General features: G+C 36.6%; 3 protein-coding genes across 4 annotated transcripts in view; 2 read left to right on the top strand and 1 right to left on the bottom strand.

Moving 5' to 3' along the window:
* Nucleotides 1-2,154, top strand: part of LOC135199964 (organic cation/carnitine transporter 2-like) — a 5,227-nt gene extending 3,073 nt beyond the window's left edge. Inside the window, exons 3-6 of the mRNA XM_064228092.1 lie at nucleotides 1-22; nucleotides 228-412; nucleotides 1,081-1,253; nucleotides 1,557-2,154. The exon at nucleotides 1-22 is cut by the window's left edge and continues 238 nt beyond it. Coding sequence (XP_064084162.1) covers nucleotides 1-22; nucleotides 228-412; nucleotides 1,081-1,253; nucleotides 1,557-1,602 — 426 coding nt within the window. The 3' untranslated portion in view covers nucleotides 1,603-2,154. The remainder of the gene's footprint in view (nucleotides 23-227; nucleotides 413-1,080; nucleotides 1,254-1,556) is intronic.
* The window catches only part of LOC135199968 (uncharacterized), a 126,891-nt gene that overhangs the window by 67,127 nt on the left and 48,096 nt on the right, over nucleotides 1-11,668 (bottom strand). The gene's annotated exons all lie outside the window — the stretch shown is intronic.
* LOC135199963 (uncharacterized) lies at nucleotides 3,397-10,626 on the top strand. Its single transcript, XM_064228091.1, has 3 exons — nucleotides 3,397-3,544; nucleotides 6,781-6,960; nucleotides 9,219-10,626. The coding sequence occupies exons 2-3, from the start codon at nucleotides 6,793-6,795 to the stop codon at nucleotides 9,513-9,515; spliced, it is 465 nt and encodes a 154-aa protein (XP_064084161.1). The 5' UTR covers nucleotides 3,397-3,544; nucleotides 6,781-6,792; the 3' UTR covers nucleotides 9,516-10,626.

Genomic DNA, 11,668 nt, shown 5'->3' with positions numbered 1-11,668 from the left:
GCTATAGTCGTCAGTCCTCAAGGTAAGGTGTTTGGTGTTGGTGAGCTCTCTCTCTCTCTCTCTCTTTCTCTCTCTCTCTCTCTCTCTCTCTCCATTTAGATATATCACAAACAAAAACCTCACTGAATAAAAACTCAAGAAAACCATCATTCCCAGCTGCCTCTTCTGTAACCAAAAAATTCCAATGACCTCCCAATCCAGGAATCACTCCCCCATTCCCATTCCAGATATCACGTGGCTGATCATGCTGCTGGCCATGGTGGGAAAACTGGGCATCGCTTCGGCCGGACAGATGATATACCTGTACCTGTCTGAACTGTACCCGACGGAATACAGGTTACAGGGGATGGGCGTGGCCATCTTGGCCCAGAGACTCGGCAGTATGATGGGTCCTGTAATTATTTCAGTTATAGTGAGTAGTATTTTTTTTTACTTTTTTTTATAATAATCATGAAGAGGACAGTAAGAAGACTAGAGATCATTTCTTCTTTTTATTTACACCTACGATTCATGAATCCTTCAAATCTTCAGGGCTATGAATAAAATTAATTTTTACAATATTAATTCTATTTATAGCCCTGAAGATGAGAAAGGATTCCCAAAACGTAGGTGTAAATAAAAAGAAGAAATGATCTCCAGTCTTCCGGCTGTCTTCTTTTTTAGAATATATATGTATGTGTATATATACAGTGAACACCCCATACTTGCAGACTCACATATTCGCGGATTTCTCCCTTGAACATACACCCCCCCATTATTCGCGGAAAATTAGCCTATTCATTATATTTTTCTATGAGAAAAATCCACAAATTCCTGTATTTTTTCAACCAATTTCATCATAAAATGCAGTTTTTGTGATAAAACTATTTAAATAAAAAGAGGTATAAACATTTTTAGTGGGTTTTTCTTAAGTTTTAACTAACAAAATAGGCAGTTTGAAGCAATTGTATAGTGGTTTCAACTATACGCAGGTTCTAGGTATTAGCAGGGGTGGTTGTCTGGTAACCATCCCCTGCGAATACAGGGTGAACACTACATACATAATATATTAATATATTTATTTGTTTGTTTATTTTTAAGAGCCCACTTTCCTGGTGGGGTCCATCTGCCGTCATGGGCGCCGTGACACTCCTGGCCAGCGTGGCCACTCTAGCTCTACCTGAGACCTTGGGAGCCGTCCTGCCAGACACTCTGGGAGACTTGGCCGAACTCTTTGCCAACAAGAACAGGAAGAAGAATAAAGCGAGTAACGGGTGAGTTACGCAAGAAAATGGTAAATCGGTAAATAACTGAATAATACGTATACATGTATATGCTGTATATGTTTAACAGCATCGCGATAAAATGGAACGTGATGGATATATAAAGACAAATTCCGCGAAGGAAAGAGAAACGACGGAGGTTCTAAAAGGCCTTTAGACTTATTGTCCTTTGCTGGAATTTGTCTTTGTATGTGTGTGTATATACATTATATATATATATATATATATATATATATATATAATATATATATTATATTTCCATTCACAACTTCTAACACCCACTTTCTCTTCCAGCGAAAGCACAGACATGGCGGAAGAGAGCAAGCCCATGAGGACGTAGTGCGGAAAAACTGTCGGGTTTGGTGAAAGCTAAAGGAGAATAACGAATCTATATGTCCCCTTGTCGTGCCGTGGCAGCCTACTGGTCGAGTCACCATAGCAGCTGAAATACGGCCCATAGATAGTGATTCTCTCAACTTTAAATTAGATTTGGTTGAGATAATTTTGATAATTCATTCAAGTTTATGATTTTTTTAAGAACTCTTGTGTGTGTGTGTGTGTGTGAGAGAGAGAGAGAGAGAGAGAGAGAGAGAGAGAGAGAGAGAGAGAGAGAGAGAGACTATGTCAGTTAAGCTTCGTAGAGAAATCACAATTAGACCGATGTTGTCGACAACCCCTTTTGTCTTAGCTGTTGTTTACTGTTTATTGTTTATTTCTGTTGTTATTGTTTATTTGTTCATCTCTGTTTATTTTTTGCAGTCGTTGTAGCTCTAACCTTGCCCCACATTCATTGACAAATCTCGATGACAGATTATTCAGTCTAGTACAAAAGTCATAATGGCACAGACACCTCGCAAGGACAATGTAACTTCAATAAATATATTATAAATAATCCTTTGTATTCTGTACCTTCATCTTACAATATGTAAGAGAACTAAATATTTCCAAAAGAAAACGGAAGGAGAATTTGACAATGCTTGCACGAATGAAGACGAAATAAACCAGAAAAAGCTTCTAACGTTGGTATAAACAAAGGGGCCATTGACTTAGAATTCAAGCTTCCAAAGAATATTACGGTACTTATTCGAAATACGTAACCGAAGGCAAAAGGAAGTACAGAAAGAAGAGATCAGTTATAAGAACAAACAAAAACAAAAAATTAAATTTGTAAAAATATATATATATATATATATATATATATATATATATAAATAAATAAATAAATAAATAAATGACAAAAAATATAGAGAGAATTGCTTTAAGGTAATAATGCTTGGCATCTTAACTAGAGGTATAAAAAGACCGCTGAAGATGAGGACGCCCCATAGAGTGGTATCTTCATTTCATTTGCATTACTAATATTCACAGCAATCTACGGATAGGTCTATCTGACGAATCTATTCTTGGTTTCGGAAAGAGTGTTAAATTCCAATGTTTCTCGAATTGGCTTTGAACAAACGCGGGGGATATGCGACATCATTGATAGACTCGTGAATTATTATTGTTCGTCATGTATAAATTCATATGAATCGAGAGAGAGAGAGAGAGAGAGAGAGAGAGAGAGAGAGAGAGAGAGAGAGAGAGAGAGAGAGAGCGTATAAGAACTATATAAATGAATGTATCCGTGTCACCAATAGATTCGATGCTCCGAGCATTTTTTGTGATTATGTATATATATATATATATATATATAGATATATATATATAAATTCATATAAAAGAACAGAGAGAGAGAGAGAGAGAGAGAGAGAGAGAGAGAGATAGAGAGAGAGAGAGAGAGAGAGAGAGATAGATTGAGAGAGAAACTTTTAAGATTATTCTAAAAAAAAAAAAATATCTCTATTTCCGGCGTGGTTCGTAACTTGTTGCTCTGAAAGGGGTTCAATTCGTTCTTGATGTCAAAATTGCGACACATGATGAAAGTTGCATTATTCTAATAAGAAAAACGAACACAAGTTAGTCATTACGACAGATGCCATTTGTTGCCATAAATGTCACGACGATTAACGTATTCCTACGTAATTTCATCATAAGGACGTTACAAGAATTCAGTTTTATTGATATATACGTTTTGTAGAATAATACAGCCGTAAAATATAAATCTGAAGAGGTATATTAACAGTTCTCGAATATTTATCAAAATAAAAATATGGCAGCTTTATCCAAGATCATGACGTCACAGATACGTCCGAGTAGCAGCCCCGTGACGTCACGATCTTCACAAGTCATTGTTGTGCTGCCGTCGAAGAAGGACGACCGTCACTTGGTGTGATTTGTCCCACGTAAGTTTTAAGCTTATTTAAGCGCTTAATCAAGCTTTGACCCCACGTAAATGTTATTTGATTATATTGTAATGTTTTCTTCAGCGTTTGGAGTAAGAAAATGCTTTGAATATTGAAGGAATTTATGAGAAATAAGAGAAGATCACATTTCCCGAGTTGCGGATGCAAGAGCCTGGCTGGTTTCCTGAAGGAAAAATACCGAGAATTTTTATGACGCACATTAAGTTCTTTAGGCGTTAGCGAGGTATTTATTGCAGTTTAGACATCTCCAAGCCTTATTTTTCCACTTATTTAACGAGGATTTACCTACACAACGAATAGAAGTTCAGGTTGCGTGGCTTTTTTTTTAGGTACTAGCTAGTTCAGTTTTGCTTGTAGGGTGTCTCGCAGACGCCCACAGAATTCTCAAAAGTCTGTGGTTTGACGTCTGCGGTTTCCTCAATGTCCGATAATTAGCATCAGTAGTCTGGTAACCTTAACAGACGAGGTCGTCTCCCACTGCTTAGCCTACACGTCGCTTTAGTAGATTACGGTTTGATTCGTTTTCCAACGAGATGTTAATCCTCTCTTGAAACGGAGCCTACCTTAGGTTAGTTAGCCTGAAGGCACAAGGGCCCGTAGACGGGTAAGCGCCGTCAGTGCACCTCATGCGGTGCAATATAGGCTTTATTCAGGATCTTTTCAGCGTGTCTTCCACCACTTCTGCCCCTTTTACTCTACCTCCTTTTGTATTCTTTGTCTTCCATCGTATTTTCCACCTTCCTCTAACAATTGTTCATGTGCAACTGCGAGGTTTTCCTCCTCTTATACCTTTCAATTCAAACCTTGTACTGTCAATTTCTGCTTTACTCAGGTTCTTTTCAGCTTGACTTCAACCACTTCTGTCCCTTTTACTGTACCTCCATTTATATTCTTTCTCTAACATCGTAGTTTCCACCTACCTCTAACAATTGATTCATGGTGCAAATGCGAGGTTTTCCTCCTATTACTCCTTTCAATTTAAACATTTTACCGTCAATTTCCGTGTCAGCACATAATGACCTCGTGGATCCCAGTGCGTGACCTTTGCCCTAGATTCTATATTCAATTCAGTTCAATTATGAGCTCAGCAGGCTGTATGCCAGCATACTCTTGAATACATTGTTTCTTCACATATGTTACTGAACTATTTTTTTTATTTACGTAGGTTATGGTCATTTTGCTTAACCTGCATTAGGCCTGTGACAGTGTTCCTTAGTATTCCTGTAACGCGCTACAGTCTAGGCTACAAATTACAAAAGCTTTCAGATCAAGAATTGGCTGTACATGATTCACTGTTAAAAATGAATAGGTTACTAAAAAATTTATGCTTGGACTGTATAAATATTTACTTATACTACATTATAACCAAACCTTGAATTTCAAGTCAGTTGCCCCTGTGAGTTTATTCCATATGAACAGAGTTCATCATCTGAGTATTAAGAATAATAATTCTCAAAACGTGCTAATTTCATGTTTTTGGAAGAAGCCTAACCTCTCAGTGGCTAGGGCCTGCCTGTGTTGATTGGTATTGCTTGAATGTGTGGTTATTGATGTTAAAAAAAACATTCTGAAGTTGCACTTTATAAAATTTGCCCTTGTGACTCAACAGCAAGCCAGAATCCATTGTACATATCATCAGTCTTCATGTGTATTTATGTACAAGCATGAGTTTGGAAGATTCTCTCCTAAGCTGTAATGCACTTTAAAAGCTAGAAGCTTTAATTCATGCATGTAAATAAGAAATTATAATCTAAATGATCTTATAAGGTTTTCAATTTCTTCAAAGCTTTCCTGGATGTATGGTACAGTTTCCACCTTTTTCAGTATTTGTTCAATTCACCTAAGAATGATTTTGTGTAGCAAATTAGCCCTCTAAACTCAAAGCACTTGTGGATTCTACAGTATCATAATCCTTTGTAATAATGACAAGTAAAAAGTGTACCCAAGTTTCTTCGGCACAATCAACTTTTCTGTACAGCTGCTACTGAGTATACTCGAGGCCACTGATAATGGATCTATCTTTCAGTGGTCTTGGTAGAATGCTTTAAGAATCACGGCCCATGAAACTTTAACCGCAGCCTGATGTTGGCCTATCCCATATCGTTGCCAGAAGCACAATTATGGTTAAATTCAACCTTAATAGAATAAAAACTACTGAGGCTAGAGGGCTGCAATTTGGTTTGATGATTAGAGGTTGGATGATCAACATACCAATTTGCAGCCCTGTAGCCACAGTAGTCTTTAAGATCTGAGGGTGGACAGAAAAGGCGTGGATGGACAAACAAAGGCGGCACAGTAGTTTTCTCTTACAGAAAATTAAAAACAGAATTTAAGAGGAAGAGAGAGAGAATTAATTGATCATTGCAACTGCCTATGTCACTGACAGAAAGAGGGAGAAAAAATGAATTACCATTGTCTTGCAACTGCCGTTGTTTCTGTGGCGGTCATACATTTCTGGCAGACTCAGTGCTACGTTGAAAAGGTAGATTTTACAAATGCATTGACAGTCATTCCATTACCTGTCTATTCAAATATGAACATTTCTAAGCCTTAAGTTTTTCTAACATTATCAAGTGACATACATAGCATATTGAGCACGTTAGTGGCTCTTGGTTAGAGCAGTCTCCCAGAGGATGTAGTGCAATAGGAACTCCAGAAGTTCGAGCAAAGATGCAGTGGTGCATTGCATTACTACACTAATACAATTCAACTTGCATTTTAATATTTTACTACTCCCATTTTTATTTATTATTTTGTTTATGTACCTGTTTTTCCAATACCTGATCTCTTTCTGTTTTCCTATCAAGTCCTGTTGCTTCTTTTGAATGAACACCATATTCTTTGGAAGCTTGAATTTGAAGACAATGGCTCCTTGGGCTTGTTCCATATGAATCGGATTCATTATCTGAATACTAAATATAATAACAACAACTTAAGCCTCCAACCTATACATAGTTGTAACACAAGGTAAACAAGAGCCATATTTTAGGCTATGGTTTGAAGGAAAACTTCTGTGCAGTTTAATAGTCTTCCCCATCAGCTTCCTCACCAGAATGCTTGAGACCACATCTTTTAATGAAGAGACTGCATTGTATTTTCTCTTCTCGATGTCAGTTACAAATGTTCAAGGTGGTACATTTAATGGTGAAACGTTTCCATTTCTATAGAGTTTGTTTTTATATCTTGTTTTTACAACCAGCCTATTCTCTTTTCAGATCTCTACGAACATGAATCACTTTGCCGTTTTCTTCGCGTTTTTGGTGGCAAGCATTGTCGGAGCAGTCGAATTTGCTCCCACAGCTGTCGCACCGCCCCAGTTCAAAACTACCCCACCATCTGAGACCCAGCAGCAGTTCCAGTACGTGCAGACGGTTTACAAGGAAACTGACCACAAGGTATGTATCCAGTTAGATCGTGGTCATTATTCTTTCTTTCTCTTCAAATCCTCAGCTGAAAATCCTTTCAATTTCCCTTTTAGTGGAACTTTGGCCAGAATTCTATCTTCCATTATCTTCATTACAGGCATTCAGCAAACTATAATCCCAAAAGTGGTCCAAATGAAAATCAGCCTACAGAGAGACAAGTTATAGGGAAAAAGGTGGTAAATCAATAAATATGAAGGAATAGAAAATAAAACTGATACACCTTGAGTGTTTGGAGATCAGATGATGCCACTATTGCACATTGTAGTTGTAGCCAAGATAAAGCTCCTAACATGGTGAGAATATTAGTGTCTCCCTAGACCTTACAGGCATTCAGGCAAAAAGAGGACAGGACAGAAGACTGTGAATCGAACCCTTTTCGCATACAGTAATGTGGAAATCTGACGTGACAGTAGTTTCAATGATCTTAGTGTAGCTGTAGTTGGTAAATGTAGATAAGCATGGCCACATCAAGAGGTTTACTGGACAGTTTTTCTTATCGTTTTCCTTGAAAAGTGTTTTTCTGTCATAGTTGTACAAGTATACAAATATGCAACTGTGATTTAGAGTACATACTTCGTTTTACCCTCAAATGCTTAATAAGTTTATTGTAGTATTTCATCATGAAAGTGATTGATGGTCAGAAAAACCTGACAAATATCCACTTTTCAAGTGTTCTGTTAAAATAGTTAAGAACCACTTTCTTTACACTTTTTCCCGTACATAACTTTTAATTTAGAAAATTTAGTTCTGGTTTAAAGGCATCTCGTAATTACATGGAACAATTAAGTGATTTTAATAGCAGGGAGAACACATGAATGCTTGGTTTCGAGTATGCAAAGTTTTGAGTGCGTGTTTGTGTGTGTAATGCTTGTTCCTTGTAAAGATTTTAGACAATCTGTATGTCTTGCTAAATATCTGCTACATGCAGTAATCAACTTCATATTGCTAAATCTGTAGCACGAATCACTATTTCTAATGGTAGTATTCTGTAAGAATGTAATCCTAGATTAAATAGCAGGTAACTGCATACCTGCTGTTCAAGGACTGTATGGTAAACGTCATCAATTGCATTTACTTTGATGCACAAATCATGCAGTGTGTTGCTTTTCTCACGTATGTTAATGATAGTTATATAATTGCCATGGTTGTATACACAAACTGCATTTCATTGCATGAAGCGAATCATCATAGTTTCCATTTAATCCAAGGGTACCACTTATTTTGGTTGAAAACATCAGCCTAATTGCTGCAAGATTATCCTGCATTAATTTTTAACCCCATTCAAGCTAGAATTCCTTACCCTGTGCCTTTGAGGTTACAGTATTTGTAGTGTGTATTTTAATGATAAAAAAATTTAAAACTCACTAATTTACAGTACGTATTGTCATACCGTCATCTCAGTTATGTTTTGACGTGATAGGTCATTCGTCTGCTCAGGTTTGTGAGTTAGTAAACTTATTTATTTGCTTTCAGAGAAGAAATTCCTTTGCCTCGTTATTCAGGTATTTTTAGGACCTTTACATCACATAATTGCCAGTATTTGGGCTTACGGGGTGTCTTGGGTTGTCTCAAGGTTTTCATTAATTGTATACTTGCATGTCTTAGTAAAAGTCCAAGATAAAACTTATCAACAAAATGCAATGCTGTATGTCTTTGTACATAAAACGGAAATCATTCTTCATGTCCTTGTTATATATACCAGGGCGTGAGGCTTAACCATTTAAAACTAATCTATGCAGTATTACTGTATCCAGATACAACATCCACAGCCATATTAGTAATTACAAATGGTCCCCTTCAACTTTATGGTAGTACTCATGTGGACATCAGAAGATCTTATAGAGAGAAGAGAATTGGTATTGAGGATGTTGAGCAATTAGAAGCTCTAAAGTTTCTGCGAAGATGCAAGGTAGTACATACTACCCTAATACTATTAATTTTGTATATTATGTAGTATTTATATGTTTAACAATTCATCTATTAATTTATTCATTTTGTCTTTTTTGCATTCTAATAACTGATCTCTGCTGATCTTTGTTTTTTTGTATTTCTTATTACCCTCTGTAACTTCTTTCAAATGAACACCATAATCTTTTTTGGAAGCTGGAATTTCAAGTCAGTGGCCCATGGAGACTTGTTCAACATGAATATGTAGAGGTTTATTTTTTTAATAATATTAATAATAAAAAATAGTAATTTTGCATATCAATATAAATCTTTTCTTTCAGACTCTGCTTCACACAGTGGAACCTCTTCAGCCATCGTATGTAGTCAAGTACCAGTCAACCAGCTACTCCACAATCAACAACCAGACGATCAAAACAGAATCCGTCGAGTTTGCCACTGTTGTCAACACAACAGTTTTGTACAACTCTGAGGACATGCAGTTGTATACCTACGTTGGTGCTCCCACGTACTACCAGACTTTGGAGTTCGCAACTCAGAAAGTGGAGTACACGCCCATCAAGGACAACACCACTGGTCCTGTAACGGTCACTGAAACTAATGCCCTTCCCTTTATATAGAGTTGGTAATCAGCGTTTGTTAATTATAAGCCATGATACAGTCTTCGAGAGGTATTTTTTGTCATCGGAATCTAAAGCATAGTACATTAATTTGGTGCAAAAAATTAATTTTTTTTTTTTACAACCTCTGAAGAAATAAATTCAAGAATGTCCAATAAGTGTTCTGATCTCAGTATTATAATTAATTTAGCAAAATTATCTTTTACGACACTGTGCTCGTTTCGAAAATGTTGTTTTCTCATTATGTATGTAAATTTCTCTAACTTCGTCAAATTTTCTATGGATTGGTGAATCTCGTACTTTGTCAAAGGAAATTTGTTGTGTTGTATTCACATTCTCCACTTATATAAATGTTTCTGACAGCTCAAGAAGTGCCGAGTCTTCCGTTTGTGCTTTTTATTGTAGACATATTGTAGTCTCGACTATGTACTGTAGTCGCACAGTATATATTTGTGGTTATTCCGTTATAATCTTTATAACAAGACATTGTCAGTGAAGTCAATTCTTGAAAGAAAATTTAATCTATGTAATAAGACATTGGTTATGTAATGTATATTTCAGAAATAATACAGTACGTACACTGTAGTTTTTCAGAAAATATTACCACAATTATATTTGTGGGATTGTAAGATTAATACATTTCATATCAAAAAAGTCACGGGACCATTTTCATTGGTAATACGTACATAGTTTGTAATTTTTGAAGCTTCAGTGACAAACTATAGTAAGCATTCACAGCTCATACATCAGTACTTGCGTATGACTATTTTTTAACGGTGCCAAGATGCAGTGTTACATATACTATTCATGTTGCCATGGTGTTCCATTAGGGTTAAGATACATACTATGCATGAATTTGTGGGACCAAACACAGACGTCTTTATTACTGTTATTTTTTTTTAGTCTTGTGCAAGTTTAGTTACCCTCCGCATGTTGGCTAATTTATTTATACATTTGTTTATGCTATCCTTCAAGTAATTTGTGACGATTAATTTTTTCAATGTTTCATTTTATTATGACAAGTATAGTGACATGTACTCCAAGTTGTTGCTGATCTGCTTTCACTGGTTCGGTGGGAGCTTGTAAGTGTATTATTAAATATTTTAATAAATTAGATTTTCAATGGATGCCTTTTTTACAGAGTAAAACCAGAGTTCCTTTGAAAACAGAAGAGCTAACCCAGCTCAGTTCATGAGTGACTCATAGGCCTATCCATTAGGCTTTTGTTTTATAGTTATGTCAGTGACAGCTGCGGGCCGCCTTGCACCCAGTACACTGTTTATGAAAGTATAGGTCCATATCCTAGAAAAATACAAATTACTTTTTAAATTTTGGTATATGTATGTTATTGAAGGTGGAATGTCGATGAGATAAGTAAGTAATGGACTTTTTATTACAGATAGAGGAATTGAGAGCATTTATCTAGTATGAACGTCAAAATTTGGGTTTCTTTAAATGTTCAGGTGATCCCCTAGAGGGCTCCAAGGGGAAATCAGCCTGCAGAGAGAGGTTGTTAGAAAATTGATAGCAAATAATTAAATTTGAGAGAATATTAAGATAAAACTTAGGCGCTTGAAATTCACGAGACTTAGAGATAGATAAGGAATGAAGAAGCTCCTCGCTTAACTATTTGAAAATAAGAAGTCTTCCCAACTGCACTCAGCGAACTACTCGTATTCTGTTTTAGTTGTAGCCAAGATTAAACTTGCAAAAGTTTATTTGGGTATAGATGTTTTAGTTGAAAGTCACAAGGCTGTCTTTGTCTCTTACCTATTCCTCTCTGACCTTACACTTTCACAATTGATCTTTGGATGACAACCCCTGTGCTGCAGTAGAGGCAGTTTTGATTGCGCTATGACCAAGAAGCACCATAAGGAGTTACGGCACTTAAGGCTCATTGCAGCATTCCTTGGGGCCCCTGCTGAAACCCTTTTCGTTCCTTTTACTGTACCTCCTTTCATATTCACTTTCCCCCCTCTCCTAACAATTTTTTCATAGTGCAACTGCGAGGCTTTCCTCCTGTTAAGCTTTTCAAACCTTTTACTGCCAATTTCAGTTGCTCTTAAGGGTCTCAAAGAACTGGCAACTTGAAACTAAGAGCATTGGTAATATCTGGGTATAAAGCCCAGGTCGACCCATTAAAAGACGCGTGA

This window comes from Macrobrachium nipponense, chromosome 26 (assembly GCF_015104395.2).
Source record: "Macrobrachium nipponense isolate FS-2020 chromosome 26, ASM1510439v2, whole genome shotgun sequence".
Lineage (NCBI taxonomy): Eukaryota > Metazoa > Arthropoda > Malacostraca > Decapoda > Palaemonidae > Macrobrachium > Macrobrachium nipponense.
This window is presented reverse-complemented; position numbering and strand designations above follow the sequence as displayed.